Consider the following 20,826-nt stretch of genomic DNA (forward strand, 5'->3'; position numbering starts at 1 on the left):
TTTTTTAAAAAAAGAGCCCGCTCTTGTGCCCATACCAAGTGGCCCAGGGATAATTAGAGGAGTTGAATGGGCAAAATTGTTTACCTGCTCACTGTGAAACCCCTTCTTGAATTCTTCTATTTTGGTTACCATTTGGCATTGGTAATTGGGAGATGTGAGATGAGAGTGGATAGCTTAGAACGAAAGAAACCTAGAATTCTCAAACAGAAAAGTTGGTAGATTACTATTTCATGCTCTCTCCTCTCTTTTTTTAACTTCAACTCCTACTCAACCATCTTTACTCTCAGCCGATGAATGTGCTTTCAGTTTTACAGAATACACCATGGCAATCACAGGAAAGGGTCCACAAGTTTCCACATTATATCTATTCACTGGCCTGCATCTACACCCTTATATTATCTTTTGAGAGAGAGAGAGAGAACAAAAGAGAGAGAGCATGAGTGAGTGGGTGTGGGGAAGGGAGCAGGGGAAAAAGGGGAGAGGGAGAGGGAGAGAGAATCTCAAGCACACTCCACACCAAGTGCAAAGCCCCATGCGGGGCTGGATCTCACAACCCTGAGATCATGGCCTGTGCCGGAATCAAGAGTCTGGCAGTTAATTGACTGAATTACCCAGGTGCCCCTGAATCCTTATATTCTGTTTTCCCTCTTGCTACTGCAGATGAGGTGTCTACGTTCCTAGTAGGGCAACCTGTTCAGTTGTCCATCAGATGCCGTTCTCACATTCTCAGGGCTATTTCCCCAGTAATACTCCTCTCCCTCATCAGTAATTTTCCCTCCTGGTGGATTAGTCTCATTATCTATTTATAAGCTCTTATTTTCACAATCTCAACTAAACCTTTCCCCTCACTTTCCTTTTAGTAATCATTCAATTCCTTTACTCTTCTTAAAAGCGAAACTCTTCAAAGTGCAGTCTTTACTCACTACCTCTATTTTGTCTCTGCCATTCTCTCTTGAACTTATTCAAATCATGCTTTTGCCTCTATTATTCCAATAAAAGTACTGTGGTCAACAAGTTCCAGTAGCTAAACCCAAAGGTCAAATATCAATGCTCATCATAGTTGTCCTTTCAGCACTATTAGACACAATAAATCATTTATTTCTTTTCTTTGATTTTATCCTCTTTTTTTTTTGAAGTGTTTTTTAATTTCTTTAGTTTGGTTTATTTATTTATTATTTTTTTAACTGGACTTCCAGGATGCCACTCTTCTGGTTTTCATCATCCTCATTAACCACTCCTCAGGCTTCTTAGTTGATTCCTCTCTATCTCCCTCACCTTAATGATGAATGTTGGTGTATCCTGGGGGCTCAGTATTTGCACTCCTTCTTTTTCCATGGTAATTTCATTCAGTCTCATGCCTTTAAATCCTAACAACACCTTGATGATTACCATTGTGAAACTTGAAACATAAACCCTTAAAATCCAGACATATATATGCAACTGTTTTGTTGGCATCTGTACTTGGAGTTTAACGAGTTTATTAAATTTAGCATGTACAAAACTGAATTTTTGAGCTTTCCTCTCACACCTACTCTTTCCTGTCTTCTTCCTTGCAGTTTATGTCAAATCAAGTTTCCTTGGAGTCATCTTTACTTCCTCTTCCCTTTTCAGTCCAAAAAGAAAGTCTTGATATATTTGATATATTTACCTTCAAACTATAACCAGAACCTACCACATCTCTTCACCTCTACTGTTACTATCCCAAGCCACCATCATTTTTTTTACCAGAATTATTACAGAAGACTTTTAAGTGGTTTTTCATGTCTACCCTAAATCCCCTGACTCTCTTGTTAACACAGTGCCCAGAGTAATCCTGTTAAATCATAAATCAGATCATGATTTATGTACTTAAAGAATTTGACACACATTGAGTTGGCTTCCATTTAGTGCAATTAGTTGTTTGATTCAGTAGACTGCACTTTTAAGAAGCAATATTCCTGGGAAATATTAAGGGGGGAGAACTCATCCACAGGCTCAACTTTTGTATTTGTTAAAGTTTATCCACATGGGTATTAATTGCTTGGAACTTCCAACTTGTGCAAGTATGGGTTTAGGTGCCTGGGGGTCTGCAGTAGTATCAACAAGAAGTCCTGGGGCAGAAGGAAAGAAGTTATATCCATCAGAGTCCACACAGAACTGGAACAAGACACAGATGAGGCTAAGATGACCTCAGGGATGCATGAGATGTCCAATAATCTCTGCCTGAAGTGTTCTTCTTCAATGTTGACATAGTTTACTTCACCTTCATACAAAGATGGTCTTTACTCGAATGCCATCTTCTCAGTACGACGTTTTCTCAGCTTCTTATTTAAAATGTAGTCACCTACATATTCCTAATACACATTTCCTGCTTTGTTTTAAAAATTACTTATTAATTTTTATTGTTAGCCTTCCTCACTAGACTTTAAGCTCTGAGATAGCTGTGAGTTTTGTCTGTTTTGTTCATTGTTGAATTACCATACTAGCACATAGTATGTATTCAACAAGTAGTGAATAAATTACTTATAAAAATTCTTGACTGGTACTGTAAGCTTTTACAAACATTTGAATTAAATACATGGAACATTCTAATTAATGTATAGATCATATGTTTATTTTGTCAAATAATCAAATATTTTAAACATTCAAAGATAAGGTGGAATATTTCCTAAGTAGGTCCTAAAGCAAATAGATGAAGGAGAAGATTTGTTAGTGTCCACTGATCTATAGGATGCTAGTTTGCAAGCTTCTTTATTCTTCTAAGTTACCTTTTAATAATTTTCTTTGTTGATCTTTTCCGTTAAATCTCTATAGAAATAACTGCAAGGATTGGTGATAAGCTCATTCTTTGTTCCACCCGTCCCTGGATGTTAACAGTGAATCCCTGTGAGTCAGACAGTGATAACTGAAGACCTATGAACACAAGGTTCTGAGTGAAATGGAATGCTGAAACAAAAAGGTGAAGTGGAAAAAAAATGACCTAAGTTAGTTCCTATAAGCATACATAATAAGCATCATAAGTTATGAATGTTATTAAAAAATAATCGAGATCTGCTTTATTTGGTTTAACTCTGAAGAAGCAATAATATTTTCTATCATTATAATTGAAGGGGAAAAAGATCCAAATAGTCAGTAGCAATGGTAAAACTTTTTTCTTAACAGTATTATTTTCTTCTGGGTGCTTGCTATGTGGGGGCCTGGTGAGTCATTGATCCAGATATGCCTGCATCTACATCCTGGTTCAATCAATTATTAGCTTATGTGGCTTGGGGTAGCTGTTAAACAAGTCTTGTTTTCTTTAAAGAAAGTTGAGATGATAATACTTAAACTTCAAGGTTAATATTCTTTTTAAAAAAGATTTTATTTCTTTATTCATGAGAGAGAGAGACAGAGACAGAGACACAGGCAGAGAGAGAGAAACAGGCTCCATACAGGGAGCCCGAAGTAGGATTCGATCCCTAGTATTCCAAGATCACGCCCTGGGCCAAAGGCAGGTGCTAAACTGCTGAGCCACCCAGGTGTCCCCAAGGTTAATATTCAACAATTAAGAACGGATAAAGAAAGTACTAGTTCATAAAAGATGTTTAGTGCAGGCTAGATCCTCCTATGTTAACGGTTATCAAGAAACAACAATGTTGTCATAGAGTGTAAAATAAAAGCATGAAGTGAGAAATAAATAACTTAAAGTAATTAGACTTTTTAATTAAAAATAATAATTTTATGTGATGATTTCAATTCTATTCGTATCAAAGATAAAAAGCATTGTAATTGGCCCAGCATTGAAGATCACTATGTTGAAATGTCACAGATGGGACACCTCAGATATTTGAGCTCCAGGGTTATGGTATTCTCTTAGCGCTTGTATAATTTAGAGAAACTTTCTCTTCCCCGTAAAAGTTCATTTGCTGTTTAGAATATCTCATTAAGCAACAAAAGTCTGCTTAAAGTTAACAGTCTAGAATATTGCATTAAGCCATAGAGAGATAATTAAATTCAGTTTGCAAACTAAGGAAGTTGATGTCCAGATGTGCCAGTTATGAATTTATAGCTCCAAATCAACACTTCATTGCCTGTGTTGTGAAAATATAGCTGGGTCCTTTAAATAGATTTCCTTTGTCAGCTGTCACAATGTTAAGTTTTAAGGGTTAGAGCATATTGGAGGGAAACTCTTTTTGGGTTCCTGGACCCAACTCCAACATGGGTGTTGGCAGGACTTCCTATACAACATCAAACACTTCTCACCCAAACCAACAGGATGTCTACAAACTCATCTCAATTCTAACCCTATCTCCCCAGAAATAGCATTAAGTTGCATAGGTTGAAGGTTCAGTCCTACACAGACTGTCCTCCTCCACACTCCAGATGCCAGCAGCAAGTTCATGTTGTTACCTGCACTTCTGTCAAACTGGCTACAAATCAGAGGCTCCCAAGGCCCCCTCCTTGGGTTCAATTAATTTGCTGCAGCAGCCCACAGGACTCAGAAAAACATTTTCTTTACTAGATTACTGGTTTATTATAAAAGGACATAACTCAGGAATAGTCAGATGGAAGAGGTGCAGAGGGAAAATCATGAGGGAAAGGCGTGGGAGCTTCCATATTCCCTCCAAGCCAGAAGCTTTATTACATAGGCACAATTGATTAAATCATTGGCCATTGGTGATTAATTCAACTTCTGATCCTTCTCTCCTCCCTGGAGGTCTGAGGGTGGGACTAAAAGTTCCTACCCTTTAATCACGTGATTGGCTCCATTGGCAATCTTCCCCCCACTATTAGGTGGGGTCCAAAAGTCATCACATCAACATAACAAAAGACACTTATCAGTGTCAATGCTAAGGAAATGTCATGGATTTTGGGAGCTATGAGCAGGAAATTATGGATGAAAACCAAATATATATATTTCTTTTCAATCACAATATCATAGAAGTAAAGGAAGAAAGTGTTATTGTCTTCTGGCCCCAGTTTGAACCTCTTGCCAGCCTCCTGCCAAATGATTGCTCTAGGGCTGGGTTCCTGCAGTGCACAATGCTCAGAAACACCATCAGCTAGCAGCTTCTCCCAGAGATGGCTCTGTAACAGAGACTCTTGTGTACGGCACACCTCCATCCATGGTTTCTCCTATACCTACTTGAGCAACATGCAATGAATTCTGAGCTATTACAGCTCCCTCTGGATGGCTTCCTCCAGAGGGCAGGTTACCATCAAGTTTCAGTGACAAAGCATCTCAGCAAATGCACAATAAGAAATGGATCTAACTCTGGGAGGACTTCTTTTTTGGATGCTCTATCTCAGACCTGGAAGTTGAGACTGCTCATTATTCCTGCTATTTCTATATTCTTTAGAGTTCTAATTCTTCTTACTTCAGGCTAACCAATTCTCTAGTACTTCAATATTTTGTTATAGTTAATAATTATTTATGTTAATCTTTCCCTATTCAAGTGACTATGTGGTTTCTGTTTCCTTGTTTGATCCTCATGGGTACACTAGAGTTTATTATTATCTATATGGGACCACGAGATAACAAATCTGTTCTATCTAGATGCCATTCTGTTAACTTGTTAACACAAGTTTATTATATCTCTTGAAGTGCAACCAAAAATGGTAAATAAAAAAGGATAAAGGAATTATTAATCCTGTACTCCTTCTACTGGGGAAGGCATCTACAGAGACATGTAATGGGGTGAGGTTGTAGGAAAAAGACATATTATTTGAGCAGAGTGTGCTAGAACATTATTTTTTAGAGTTACATAGTAACAACGCGAGAATGTTGTTTTTGTTGTTCAGGTCTTCCTGTATTGTCAGTCTATGAGAAAAAGAAGTTCCAAATGAGTCTTTACACACTGGTAATTTGAATTTCGAACCTGTTTTGATTTAAATTTATTAAACAACCAAACCAACCACTGAACCGTAGGGGAAATCTATCAAAAGAAAGATGGATGATACATTGATATTATGTTTGAACACACTGTGGTTATTCTAGCATTTCTTTAAGATATTTACTAACTGATAGTAATTTGAAGAGTGTCTGCCAACACCATTTACTTTGGAAATAGGGTCTTTGCAGATGTAATTAGTTAAGATGAAGTCATACTGGGTTAGAGTTGTCCATAAGTCCAGTGAGTGGTGTCTTTATAAGAAGAGGAGAGGACACAGACATAAGCATGGAGGTCAAAGCAATATGGGGAGGGAGGCAGTGACTCATCTATAAGCCAGGGAAACCAAGGGTTTCCTACAACTATTAGAAGTTAGGAAAGAAGCATAGGATGGCTCCCTTCACCCCTAATCTTCCAGCACTAACCAACCAAACGTGCTGACACCTTGATTTCAGACTTACAGTCTCCAGAACTGTGAGAGAATAAATTTGTTGTTTTGAGCCACCCAGTTTGTTATAGCAGCTCTAGGACACTAATACACAGTTATTGTAGTACGTATTGGGAGTTCACTGGTAAATAAAACAAAAACCATTCATGTCCTTATGGCTGCTGGTCATCTTTTGACATTTTCACTGATAGTTTAAAAACCTGTTTTTATATAATATTTTTATTTGGAAGGCCCTTTTATGTTTGCAGCATCATAAGAAATTGTAGCTGCTGAAATGGCAGCCAAAATTTGGTAATGTAGCCTTGTGAGGAATCTTGTTAGATGGGGTCATCTAATAAGCCTTCAGTTCAGTTATTACTAAATAACTTTTGAGGAAATCCTGCAGAAAATCCTATGGAGCTCCTAAACATTAACATACACACAGAGATAGACACCGCACACTACTTCATTCACTTCCTTAATTCAGAAATGCTTTATCTCAGGTATTAGGTAGATTCGACTCAGCCCATAATTTCAACAGTGACCCCAAGAGGACAGAGTTGATGACTTCTGAACCTCCCGCGATTAGTATTAATTAGGAAGAAATGATTTGGTGCTACCAAGGCTATAATTTCTCCCATTATAAAACCATTAATTTCACTTTATTACTTTCTTCTGGAAATGGTCTTGCTCAGAATTGCCTGTTACTTCCGTACAGCACGAATCCTAGCCTGTATCTCGTTTGGACTAAACAGCACACCTAACATCCTCTTGTATATTCTACATCTTAAGGATTTTCCTTTCTCCTCTTTTTATATGAATCACTGACTTTATTCTTATATTCTCCATGGTGCTCTTAGCATATTGTGCATTTTGAATGAAGACTTACTTTTTTATATGAATGGCTTTAGGGATATAGATTTTTAAAGTTTTCAATACTGACATCTTAATTGCCTCTGAAATGTGAATAATACCTTAAAACATACTATTTCCCAGATGGTAAGAGCCTAACATGAAAAAGAAATTAATTAAAAATGACTCCAAGGAAAGTATATGTGAAAGTTTTCTCTAATAGTTTTGCAACTTTTCTGTAAGTTCATTGAAATTATTTAAAATAAAAAAGTAAAACAGAAACCCTCTAAAACACAAACATTAAAAATCTACTTAATGCTAGTTTATGCTTTCTTATCTCCTTTGGGACTTAGAACTGAAGTCAAAGCCAACAAGTCCAATCTGATGAGTAAATAAAGGCAGTGCCCCCATCCAGTGCATGATCTCAGAGGTGATTGGAAAACCTTGGTAGAGGACATTGGTATTTGTGCCTGACGGGAGCACCTTCTCACACCTTGTAGCAGAGCTTCGATTTTCCTTGTAAGTGACCACCTCCCATCCCATTCCATTCTCATTTGTGCAGTGCTCAATTGGGAAATTGACTTCAGCTCCAAATCAGACCAGTCAGACTCAATTCTGTTTCTTGGTGGAAGTTATTGGGAAAAAGAAGTGCTCCTTGGTCATCTTGACTCAATGTAGAAAACTCTACTTAAATATAGTCAGTGCAGAGGAAAGTAAAACTGAGAGATGGAGAAAATTCAAGCTCTCATGAGACTGTGTGAGATCCCAGATCCAGTTTATCCCAAAGCTGCTTGTTTCAGTTTCAAATAGACTGAGAAGTAGCCCCCTCTTTTTTTTTGGGCGGGGGGGGGGCTTAAATTAACTTGAGTTGGATTTCTATCACAAACTGAGAAAGTAAGAATTAGCTTGGACTGAGAATGTAAAATCTGCTTGGCCATTCATCAGGCTGGAGTAGCAGGCAGAGATAAAGCCAGCTTGGCAAAGTGAACAGGAAATGCTCTTTCTCCCAAGGGCATACTGTGGCTCTAAAGTGTCCTAAGAATGCCCTTCTTGAATGACAGTGGCTACCTGAAAATCCAACAGTAAGAATGAGACATCCCACTCCTGCATGCAGGATCTAAGTCACTCTGATGCAGGTGAACAACCTCTACTCACAACCCAAGAGCAGAGCTTTGGAGAAGGGGTTTTCTCACATAGCTATCTTCTTTGTAGGGCCAAAGGAAGTAGGACACTGGGTCCACTTTGTAGTCCAGACTCTATACAGCTTTACTCAGCTTCAAATGTATTAAAATGGTGTTGCATTGAATGTCATCTAAACTTCACCCTTTCACAGAAATCTGTAACCCTCTCCTTTCCTTTGTTTTGTAAGATGACCCATATGTTTCATCTTCTGTGTGGTCTCCCTCATAATAATGGGCAAATTAATCTGATTTTTAAACTGATTAAACATATAAAACTGATCTGAGAAACCAGTAACAAGTAGTTACTGGTGGCTTCAGGTTAACTAGATGTAAGAAACAAAAGGGTTTTAATTATTATAGCCTTTTTCCAATAATAATTCCTCCACCCAAATTGGCTTTATTTATTTAGCTTTAAAGATTTTATTTGTGTATTCCTGAGAAACACAGAGTGAGAGGCAGAGACATGGGCAGAGGGAGAAGCAGGCTCTCCATGTGCCCTGCAAATTGGTTTTAAAATTAAAGATCTGGTCATGTAATTCTCCCCCAAAGTAAATCTCCTGGAAAACTCAAGACTTCAGAGTATCTCATTTGGACTAAACATTTATCGTAGGATAATTTCTTAAGAGAAGGCGTAGCCATGAAGATAAATTTGACTAGTTGTTTTAAAGTTGAGCTCCATAGTAGTTACTCAGAGTGGGATGCCTGTACCAGGAGCATCGGCATCGTTTTTGGGGGGGCTGTTTGAAAGGCAGAATCTGGTGCCCCAGCCCTAACTTGCTGAATCAGAGTCTGTATTTCATCAAGATTCTGGTCATTGTATGCATCATAAAGTTTGAGAAGTGCAACCTCAGGGAGTCCGGAGTGTTTTCATAGGGCTTTCCAAGAAAACTCCCAGGTGGGCAAGGGGACACACGGCTATTGGCCTTTCCCTTATGAAATCCATCCTGTGATATATTATTTTGTGAGTTTTACTTTTTACTCTATGTAAATGCTTCTTTAATTTAATACTTCATTGTGAATGAGCTGGTTGGATTGTGAGAGAATAGGTTTTGTTTGCAGCAAATAAAGGAAGGATCCTACTAAAGAGAAGCTGTGAACCTAAACATTAAAGTCCTCTACCCAATTCTGTCATTTGCATGGAGATGGCTGCTGGGAGAAGCTGCTGCTTCTTTTAGAGTACGAGCACCTGGGGTCCTAGAATGGCTCTAAATAACAGAATCGAGAGGGTGGGTCTATCAGAGGCCTATTGGTATAAGAACCAGGAAACCTCGTAGGATAATTTCTTAAGAGAAGGTGTAGCCATGAAGATAAATTCGACCAGGAAGAAAGTTTGGTCTTCAGAGGGAAGTAGTTGACTTTGGGAACATCATGGGGGCTTCCACTGGAATTAATTTCTGTCCCAAGCCCATAGATAATGGGGGAGGAGGGGAGAGAAAGAGAGAGAACTGATTTTGGGGTAACCACTATTAGGGTAGTAGAGTCTGTCTATTAGAGTCTAACATAAAGGAAGGAGAAGTATTTCACATTTGCCTTTGTTCAGCTTTGATTGCTCACCCCTTTGGCACCTGAGGGCTTTACCTTTGCTGTGATGTCCAGCTGGGGATAAGCAGTGCCTACTGGACAGATTCTTGGGTCTGGTGGAAAAGAGGCCAAGATTGGAGGCTGAAGTGAGCATCGAGATGAGGAAGTAACAACAGCCAAAACAGCCAACAGCTGGAAAATGTGTTTGTTTGTTTGTTTGTTTTTAACTAAGCATACAGGAAACATCTTCTGGGAACCCAGGAGAGTGTGGGGAAGGGAGCAGTCTTGTTAGAAGCAGGAGCTGTGGAATTCTAGTTAATGTATTCAGCAAACCCCACTTGTGTCTACAAGCAGAAGCAGCATGGAAAAGTTTGCAAGAGATTTTGTGGAAATTCAAAATGTAAAAAAAACTGACAAACCCCCAGACAAAAAACAAAATAAAACAAAATGTAATCCCTTTCCTCACCCTTTCTCAGCTCTTTTTAAATAGCTGCATCATAAGCCAGTTTCCCTGGGTAGATATTCTTCGCAATGACTGAGTTGACTTTATGGCTAAGAGATGGCGTTTTTCTGCATTTGGAGTGAACACCATGCAGCGTATTTTCCCCTAAATTCCTCCAGTGTTGTTAATATTTCTCCAAGGAATACAAGACGGGGAGGATACTGACTTATATTTTTTTGAACCCTCCTCACCACCAGTGCTCAGCATGTGCATGGCCCTTCTCAAGCACTTGTCTACCATTTGATTGGGTCACATCTACTCACAATTTAATTTCATTGTGTCCAAACATGTTTTAATAACTGCCATGCCCTGGGAATGCAGAAATAGCTAAGATGTGCCTCCTCTTGTCAAAGTTTAAGTCAAAGATTCAAGACCTTATAGTCCAATGAGAAAAGGATTATTGGTTCTATATTAGTATTTTCTGCTTTTTCCTCATGCCAAAATGAAAACCAGTCTGCAGACATACTTTCCCTGCAAAATGAAAGAAGCACAATTTAATAATAGCTGAGCACTTGTGTTGAGGCAAAAGATTTTCTCTCAATTATTTCTCGGTAAAACCCCAGGAGGTCAAGTTTACACATTTCCATGAGGTTGAAAAGTGTGAGAGGAGAATAAGTATTCTGACAAGGAGTTCTTCAGGAACTGTCAGCATTGGCATTCTTCACCATCCTCCTCTGCCTGTCACTGAGGGCATTAAATCCCACTTTCTAGAATTCAATGTGGTTTTAATGTGGTTCACCTTTACTTAATAGCTAGCTGCAGATGGTTCCAGGAATATATCTCTCCACTGAACTGAAGGATATATGTGGTAGAAGGTGCCTCGTTATATTCAGGTTTGCTTCTTGAACTTGATTCCAGGGCAGCCTTTATTGTGGTTTATTATTAAGGACTAGGGTGAAGTACATGTTGAGAGAGCCAATGCTGAAACCATCCATCCCAGGATTAGTAAGCCTCAGCCTTACTTTCTACTTTAAAAGAGGTATTTCCTCCAATTTCAGGTGATGTTTTCACTCTTTTGATCTAGAAAGCATCACCATTTTTACCCTGTGTGGAAGAGACACTTCTTTATGGAGTCTGTTTTACCTTATGAAGTCAGCCTCTCGTGGGAAGGAAAAAGTTTCATCTGAAGTGCTGGAGGCAAGGAGAGGAGCGAGAAGAGATGGAGCCTCCACTTTGGCTGTTTTAGAGTCATGGATAGAATGTGGTAGCCGAGCTTGAACACAGCGTTCCCATGCATGAGGATGGGGATATGGCAGGGAGAGATGGGGAATCCACTGTTCATTAATGCACGGCCCTTACCAACCTATTCCCAGTTGTACTTGCTGCAGAAATTGTCTTTTTCTTCTTAGGTTTTCAGGAACAACTGTGTTCAAACAGCTTTACTCTGGGGATATTACTTTGAAAAGGTCATTGAGAACAAATGCATGTTTGTTTGTTGTTTATTTATTAAAGGACAAAATGACGCCACCTGTTAGCTCCATGGAGAAAGTACCAAAGATGTGCTTCATCCATTTTCCTAAGGGGCATTTTAGAAATGTCTTGTAGTGCTTAGCAGGGAGCCTACCACAGAGCAGGTATTTGGCAAATGTTTGCTAAATAACTGACTAAATGAACAATGGCTCCCATAAACTATGGCAATGTTAAGGACAAAGATATGATTATGTGGAGCATTTTTCACAGGTACACACTGTTTTATAAATGTAGAAATCACTACAGCTTTATGAATAGAAATCCTCAATGTCATGAACCCATGAATGTATCTAACAAGAAGAGGTTTTTTGGGGGGACTTATGTCCAAGTTCAGTCCCCCAAATAATCTTGGACTGTGTGTTTTTTGTTTGTTTTTGTTTTGTTTTGCTGAATCGTATTTAAAGTACTATTACAATGCTTAAATTTTGTTTGAAGGCTGATTTGAACCCCAATCCATAGACTTTATTTGGTGAAATACAAAGGCAATTTCCTTTTTGAAATAGTGTTTCATGCATTGGGCATAGTGAAGGTTCAGCAAAAGTAGATTTCCTTCACCCTAAGCTTTTAGCCCCAGGATGGCATTTTATAATAATAACACTAAATTAATGTAATATTTCTGTATTGATATTGGTCTTCTTTGTGGTAATATCAGAAGCTCAGAGCATCAGACTTTGGAGATACCCAACTTTGATGTAATGGAAGTACTCGTGGCATTGCCTTTATTGGTGGAGAATATATCTTTTCACAGAGGAAATCCTTATATCATGATTCATATTTTTAAAAAAGAATTATATTTTCTCATGCTCTGAATCATGTTCCATGTAAGAGATCTACTTTTGGACTTATAATATAGCATTGATGAATATGAGATAAAAATAATAAAGATAACTGGTACCAGGACTTTATTAGCATTTCACTGGATACAAAGAAACTTTTTTTACATTAAGAACAATAATCTTATCCAAAAAATTCACATTTGCTAAACAGAACAGTGGTAGGTATGTATTTTCTTTACACCACATTAAATTATCAATGACCAGATCCTAAAAAGAGAAGGCACAGATCTGTCTCCCTCTGGTGAATTTCTGGTGTCTAATGAAGGAAATGTCACCAGCTTTGCAAACTTCCATCCTTTAGAAATTAAGCAAATCAAATAAGAATATGTGTAAGCAGGGACCATGAGATGGAAACGTTGTAATAAGGAATTTGGATTTTATTGTCACTTATAGGAATTTCAAGAAAGGAGGTAGGTACCAAAAATGTTCCAAAACTCTATTCACATTCAGACCACATCAAGGATTCACTGTTGGATACAACAGACTTTGAAAACTCTATTTTAGGAATTCCAACATAATTCTATTCTCTGCAAACTGTTCTAGAAACTGGCCCTAGATATCTTTGTTCTTACCCTGGGGTGTCTTGAGTTTTCAATTCCTCTAAAAAAAAATGCTGGTTGGGGATCCCTGGGTGGCACAGTGGTTTAGCGCCTGCCTTTGGCCCAGGGCGCGATCCTGGAGACCCAGGATCGAATCCCACTTCGGGCTCCCGGTGCATGGAGCCTGCTTCTCCCTCTGCCTGTGTCTCTGCCTCTCTCTCTCTCTCACTGTGTGCCTATCATAAATAAATAAAAAATTTTAAAAAAATGCTGGTTGTTATAATCTGCTTTGCCAAATCTCCCTGTCAGGTACTGGTTCATTGTCAGGGTCCATGTTCTATCCCTTGAGCAACCAAGTTTCCTGAGAAAGTACTGACAAAGTTGTGCCTATATCCCAGACTCTTTTTTCAGCAATCAAGAGAGTTTTTTTTTTTCTGTATCAATGTTCTATAATTCCATAGATGATCAGTTCTAAACTGATAAAAATAATTTGCGGTAGGGTGTTAAAGAGGGGAGTAATGGATTAGATTGTTACCTCTCTGAGTGAAAAAGAAATTGAATTTTGAGTTGGAAAGTACTACCACTTTCTAGGGGCATTTTTAACATGGAGTGTGTTTTGGGGTATCCCAGTTACTGGGGAATGTCATTTATGGGATTAATGGGGGAGACTCTGGAATGATAAAGGAAAATTTTCAATGTGGTGGCATTAATCTTATAGAGGCACTTGCTTGATTGTGCCATCTATATTTGAGTTGGTCCTTTGTAAAGCATTCATGGAACTTGGGATGAACCAACACTTTCCTTCACGAGGGGTATTAGGACTATAGATTTCCATAAGATATCTTAGCATAGGGGTTTAGAAGGAGGTAGGAGCTCACCATCCATTATATATATAGCTCATCTGAAAAAGAGAAAGGCAAGACAGATAGGGCTGCCAGATTAAAGAAAAATACAGGACACATCCAATTAAATTTGAACTTAAGATAAACAATGAGTAAGTTTTTAGTATGTCTCATGAAATGTTTTGAAAATTCTTATACTAAAAAATATTATTTATCTGAAATTAGAATTTTACTGGGTGCCCTGTGTTTTAACTGACAAGCCTAAATATGGAAAAGAAATAATTGAGGATGGAGAAAGAAGAAGTAATAAGAGGATTGATTAATATACCACACCCAGATCCTAGGCTCAAGGAAGATGACAAAGTTTTTGCTTTGAGCATGACAACTCATGCAGATCCTTGAATTAGTCACGTGTTTTCTATTGCTAGACTACACGTAGGCAGATAGCAAAAGTGTAAAAGGATGTTGCATGCCTGTGTTTTGAGAAGGGAACCATGTTGGAACCATCCAATGTTGATGGGTCTTTAGCAACTCTCACAGAACCTAGGGAGTTCATCTTAACTGAGAAGATCCAATCTTTAAAAAGCAATGGTTTTGAAGAAACGATTTTTTATGGAAAACTTATGCTTACATGCAGAATGGTTCCGAGTTTGGAAGAACAGCTTTTGAAGTGCACTGGTTCTGTTGCCGATGGAAACAAATGTGAATCTAATTTTTCTGCATGATAATTAAGTTGATAAATGATTGACATTGGACACTTTTGAGAAGCTTCAGGTGCTCCACAAGCTTAACTATTTGCTTGAAGGAACTCAGGTAATTTCTAAAGCACATTCCTCATGTGATTTTTTTTTAAAAAGGCCATTTTAAACAAAAACATTATTTCTCTTGAAATTTTAATCCCAGATTACAACAACAAAAAATGGCAATGATTTAAGGCTGGTCATAATGTGCCCTTTTTCTTTAGGATAAGTTTGATTTTTGATAAGATACAATATATTAACACACAAACCACATACAAGCACATATTTTTGACTCATACAAATATACATTTAGAACTAATACCTATGAAATAGTATCACAAATGAAATAAAAACTGCACAATTTTCAACAGATTCAATCAATACATTTTACAAATTCTACAGAACATTTTATTGATGTCATTGGGAAAACAAACAATTTAGAGCATTATTTAAAACTGTATGTAACACAGGAGCCACCAAGAAGTTATGGCAAATATAGCATTTACACCATTGTGTCACTGAAATCTAGTTGAAAAGACTAAAGTGCTGTAAAATAAAAATACCTTTAAAAACCTTGCTTAGCATATCCTGAAGGATACTGTGCATTGTTTTCTGTTAGCAACTCAAAACTCGAGCACTCTCTCTATGGAACTCTCATTTGGATGAGTGGCCAAAAGTTAGGAGATTGTGTCACTGGATCTGTAAAACTCTAGAACTGGAGACTCATGAGAACATGCATTTCCTGAGACTTCCAACTTTCCAGTCCTGAACAGGTAACCCTGGCTAAAACATGTCAGGACCTCAAAGAACTTAAAACAGCTTTTAGTAAAGATGAGTGTCTGCTTGTAATTTATATTCAAGTCCATCTTCAGTTCTCCAGCCTTGAAGTGTATTGACAATGTATTTAGACTATTACTGCTAGGCATTTCTTATTTAAGAAGGTCTTATTTTTTTCACTGATTTTCTAGAGATTTTTTCCCCTCTTAAATATTTGAATTATGTTTGTGCCCATTAATGTAAGAAATGTTGATTTTAAGAATTAAAATGGCAATAGAATCAAGTTGAGTGATTGGAGAGTGCAGTTTTAACTTGAATAATGTGTGTGTGTGTGTGTGTGACATGTGCATCCTGTGTGTGTTTGCATGTGTGTATACATACAGGTGCATACATGCCAAACACTTCATGCTCTAGTACATTCACTGTTAGGTGGCGCTCCATGAAAAGTGAGTTTTCCCAGTATGGCTGAAAGTGAATATTGAGGTCATATAGCATATCCTAAGGCTTTTCAAAGATGCCTCCTCATTCTCTGCACTCATATGATTGCGTAGTAATAAGGGAGACATGAATGGTAATGGCAGGAGTGTTCATTATTTTGGTCCTTCAAAATTATAGACAGGAAAGCAAACCAAATAAATGATATTTCTTGCATATTTTCCCTCATCCCACCCACGCCTTTGATTTCCTGCGGCAGATTGACTAAAAGTTGGATTTTGTTTCTGGTTTTTTTTTTTTTGCCTTGCAGGACTTGGGGCATAAAGTCTTAAGAAAAAGAAAAAAAAAGAAGAAAGAAACCAATCCAAAACAAAAAAGTGTACCAAGATGTATCTCCTACTATCTTGGGGCCTATTTGTAGCCCTTGTGCTCCTAGCTCTCTGGAAAGACAATGCCCTGCTAAGACAAAGGAGCATAGGCTGAGGGTAAGCTCTGATTGCATAATACTAGTCCTCACCCTCACTGTTTATTTATTTAAGGCCCACAATCTGCTCCCTAAGTGTGCTCCAGGGCAGGGCCAATGGACAGAAGACAGCCAAAGATGCCTTCTCTCCATTCTCCTTTCCAAGGACTCCCTCCCGGTGATCTCCCTCTAGCTGGAGGACCCCTGGTTCACTTCTATCTGTTCCCTCCTTTGAAATTAAGGCAAGTCCATTTATTCTTGGTGCCTGCTACATAGGGACTTTATGTCCACATGGAAACCATAACATTGACTTGAAAATACCTTCTGTCAAACAAGGTTTCTGTGTGCATATCATTAATAGCAATAAAAAGCTTTCTCCAGTTAAAAAACTGCACAATTAGTCTAAAGCTTCAGCATGTTTGTTTTTTCCCAGCACCTAAATGACAAATGTGACAAAGCTAATTCTAAGCAAACATTATAAGAAAGCATCTAAGTGCAAGAAAATACAACATAGTTACCTCTATATTTTATTCATTCTTCATTAATATGTTGAAAGATTTGTTTTCTGTCATATTTATAAGTCAAATCCTTGTGTGCTTGGCTAAAGATCCTCCTGAGGGATGAATAATGAATCATCAGAGAGAAAATCTGCTCACAAAGCAAATTTACAGGATGAAAATTTCAATAATCCATAGTCTTTTAAAAAGGATTCATATTCAATTGCACATGAATAACAGGTGAAAGAGATAAAAAGATAATAAACCACAAGAGGAGGAAAGGTGGACAGAAAACCATATTTGTAAAATAATTAAGTCCCAAGCTAGAATATTTTACAAAAATATTTGAAGATGATTGGCTACTCTACCTTCAAAGGTCTTACTTCTGCTCTTTTCATCCCTTGTTAAGGGCTTCAGTCTCAAAATTAGATTATTTAATATTAACAATGTTTTCACTTGAAAAGAACTGTGTGTCTGGCCAGGTCTGTGTGTGTCTGTGCACATCTGTATCTGTCTGCTGGCGGGAGTGGGTGGATGTTGGCGTACTGTGTGTAGCGAGACATAAGACACACAACTGTAATGTGGAACTGTTGTGTGTATGTGCCTGCTATAGGTCTACCAAGCAGACCTATACACGCTGCATAAGCATTCTCTTCAGTATAAACAATTTCTCTTGCTTCCCTGCAACTGCTAATAAATACTATTTTCTGACAATGAATATTTATAATCTTATAACCAGCTTTTGATTCTTCATAATCTTGACATAATCGTGGGATCAACCTCCTGACCTAGATCTAGGAGATTAAATCACATGCCCTATGTTTAAATTAATTAGAAACCGAGGCATGCTTTTTTTTCCCTCTGCCCTACTTTGCATGGACTGCATTTTCCCAAGAAACTATCGAGATGCAAATATTTCTAAACACAAATGTAAAATAATTCATAATCACAAGAATTTCAGCAATTTAGAGATTTGTAGAAGGTTTAGGCTATTGTGCTCTTTTAAAGTTTCTTAGAGCTGTCAAATATTACAAGGACACCAAAGAGGAATCGAGGCAAAGTCATGTTACCATTTTTATTTTCCTGTAGACCAGGACTATCAAACGTTGGAATACAGAAAGGTTCCATAAAACTTTTGCCTCTGCCACAGTCTTGATTCTGGGGTAAGATAGAACCCAGAAGTGATGGGTCATTGTGAATTTTCAGTGCATCTGCCCAGATCATATGTATTTAGAAATCTCATAAAGACATTTCATGGATCTTTGAGACATTATGGGTTTCAAAAACTGCTCTAGCTCTTTCTGCCATCCTTCCTTTTTCCTCAACTTCAAGTAAGAATTTGAGTCAAAGCCTCTCAAAATATGTTCTGCAAAACCTGGGATTTAGAATTAGATGTTTGGAGATCCCAATTTCATAGGAAAGCTTGCACAATCTTTGACTTCTGTCTTCTTTTTTTCCTACCTTTTCTTTTTTAATCAAGAGAATTGTTAGGAGAGATTTTGTAAGAGTTCTTTTCAGAGTTTCCTGATTTTAACACATTTGTCATAATTTTTCATTTACTGAGCATTTGCAGGGCAATATTATTTAAGACATTCCTGAATTAAAATGGCATCCATCTCTTTCCCCCTCTCCCATTTTTCACTACAGAGTTGGCACAAATAGTTCTCCAAAAAAGTTTTTACACTATATTTATAGCTGCCTTAAATAGAAATACTGTGAAATGCTGTTATTTTCATATAACACAAAAATTACTGATTATGTCTTCCAATATTACTGATGCAGGGAAACTGACTTGATGCATATTTTCTATGACCAAAAGTTAGCAATGATTGACCGATTGCAGATGGCTACAGAATATTATATTATACCAAGTCTCACAAAAACAAATTTCAGTACAACAGTGTAATACACATTACGTTGGGCATTCAATTATTTTGAGTCCCATACAGCATCTGATTAAAAAGAGCGCGCGAGAGAGGGAATGGAAAGGTTCATTTAGAGGAATCACTGTAGGAGCCCTACGCTGAAATCAGAAATGCAATCAAGTAAACACTCATGAGTTAATACGTTACAAAGACTAATTCTGAAAAACAAAATTCACTGGTCTTTTTTTATCTCTAACACTAGAAGCAGATTTTGCTCATCAAATGGGAAATGAAATATTTATAGTAATGCAGAGTACGATAATAGTCACTGAAGAAATGGTTTCCCCCTTTTCCCACCCACTATCAGCCTAATCCCCTCAGAGACCAGTGGAATAGGAAGATTAGAGTGTTTATAGATAATATGTCTAATACAATGAGTCTTCTCTATCTTACTCATGGATGCTCCAAATGGTACTATCAAGTGTTGGCTTCTCCTTCATCAAAGACATAGTTGAGCTTTATGACAGTGCTGATGAAATCACCAAGTTCTACAAAATCGGCAGTGACAATATTGATGCCGCTCTCTCCTGGCTTCTGTGTGCGGACCCACTGCATCATGGCAGGAAGAGCTCTGAGAAAGGAAAGAAAAAGAGAAGTCACAGAAGGCAGGATACTATTTTTCAAGCTTACAATAGCCAGGCTTTCCTTTAGTTTTCTAACATATTAAAATAAATGCCTCAGTTATAGACCTCTGAAGGGACTCTGCAGGAGAAATATTCATCATAGTGGTCCATATTGGACTTTTCATCTTGGGCAATCTTAGACGTGTGAGAGTTTATAGTGCAGCTTTTCCACTAAGTGAATGACATTCTTGTACTCATATTCCAGTTTGTCATGGTGTGATTGCAAACCCTGCAAAGCTAATGGGGGTGGTGAGGTCAGAACTGAATACAAGCACTTAACAAACATTTATTATGAGCTGGCTATTTTCAAGAAATATGCTAGATACTGTAAATAGATACAACAGCAAAAACTCCTGCATCCAAAGAATGCATGATTTGGTGGTGGGCAGGTGGATAAAGAAAAACTTTTAAAATGACACAATCAGGACAAAGAGGGACAAATAATAATAATCATAAATAAATTATATCATTTCATAGGAGGGAATAAGTGCTATAAAAATGGGGACAAAAAATGGATTTGGAGTTTGCAGGTAGAGAGGGGTGGCATAGATTACCACTTAAAATAGGATGGGTTGGGCAGCCCAGGTGACTCAGAGGTTTAGCACTGCCTTCAGCCCAAGGCCTGATCCTGAAGACCCAGGATCGAGTCCCATGTTGGGCTCCCTGCATGGAGCCTGCTTCTCCCTCTGCCTGTGTCTTTGCCTCTTTCTCTTTCTCTGTGTCTCTCATGAATAAATAAATTAAAATCTTTAAAAAAATAAATAAATAAAATAAAATAGGATGGGTTGATAGGCCTCTTAGATAAGGGAACATTTGTGCAAAAGTTAAAGGAGACAAGGGAGTTAGTTGTGTTAATATCTAGGGAAGTATTTCAGTTAGCACCATGGCCTTAAAGGGGTAGCATGCCTACTTGGAAAATGAAAAGGGAGAGTAGTAAAAGATGAAAATAAGAGGTCAGATCCTGTAGGGCACTGTAGGCCATTTTAAGGGCTTTGAGGGTTATTCTGAGTGATACAAGGAGGCTTTGGAAGATCTTTCAGCAAAGTGTAGTGCCTACTGACTTTCATCATAAAAGATGACTCATTACAGGGGTGCCTGGTGGCTCAGTTAGGTGTCCAGACTCTTGGTTTCATGACTCAGGTCATGATCTTGGGGTTCTGAGATCGAGCCTGGTATTGGGCTCTGCACTAAGTAGGCAGCCCCTTCTGGAGATTCTGTCTCCCTCTCTCTCTCTCTGCCCCTCCCATTGCACTCTCTCACTCTCTTGAGATAAGTAAATGAATCTTAAAAATAAAAAGATGACTCATTACCATGAAAGCATAAAGGAGAGTCACCTAGTTTAGAACC

At 38.0% G+C, this 20,826-nt stretch overlaps 1 protein-coding gene across 1 annotated transcript in view; it reads right to left on the reverse strand.

The window, feature by feature from the left end:
• Positions 1–12,687: 12,687 nt before the first annotated feature.
• PLCXD3 (phosphatidylinositol specific phospholipase C X domain containing 3) overlaps positions 12,688–20,826 on the reverse strand; it is a 165,715-nt gene continuing 157,576 nt past the window's right edge. Inside the window, exon 3 of the mRNA XM_055325821.1 lies at positions 12,688–19,427. Coding sequence (XP_055181796.1) covers positions 19,274–19,427 — 154 coding nt within the window. The 3' untranslated portion in view covers positions 12,688–19,273. The remainder of the gene's footprint in view (positions 19,428–20,826) is intronic.

This window comes from Nyctereutes procyonoides, unplaced genomic scaffold (assembly GCF_905146905.1).
Source record: "Nyctereutes procyonoides isolate TBG_1078 unplaced genomic scaffold, NYPRO_anot_genome, whole genome shotgun sequence".
NCBI classification, from domain to species: Eukaryota; Metazoa; Chordata; class Mammalia; order Carnivora; family Canidae; genus Nyctereutes; species Nyctereutes procyonoides.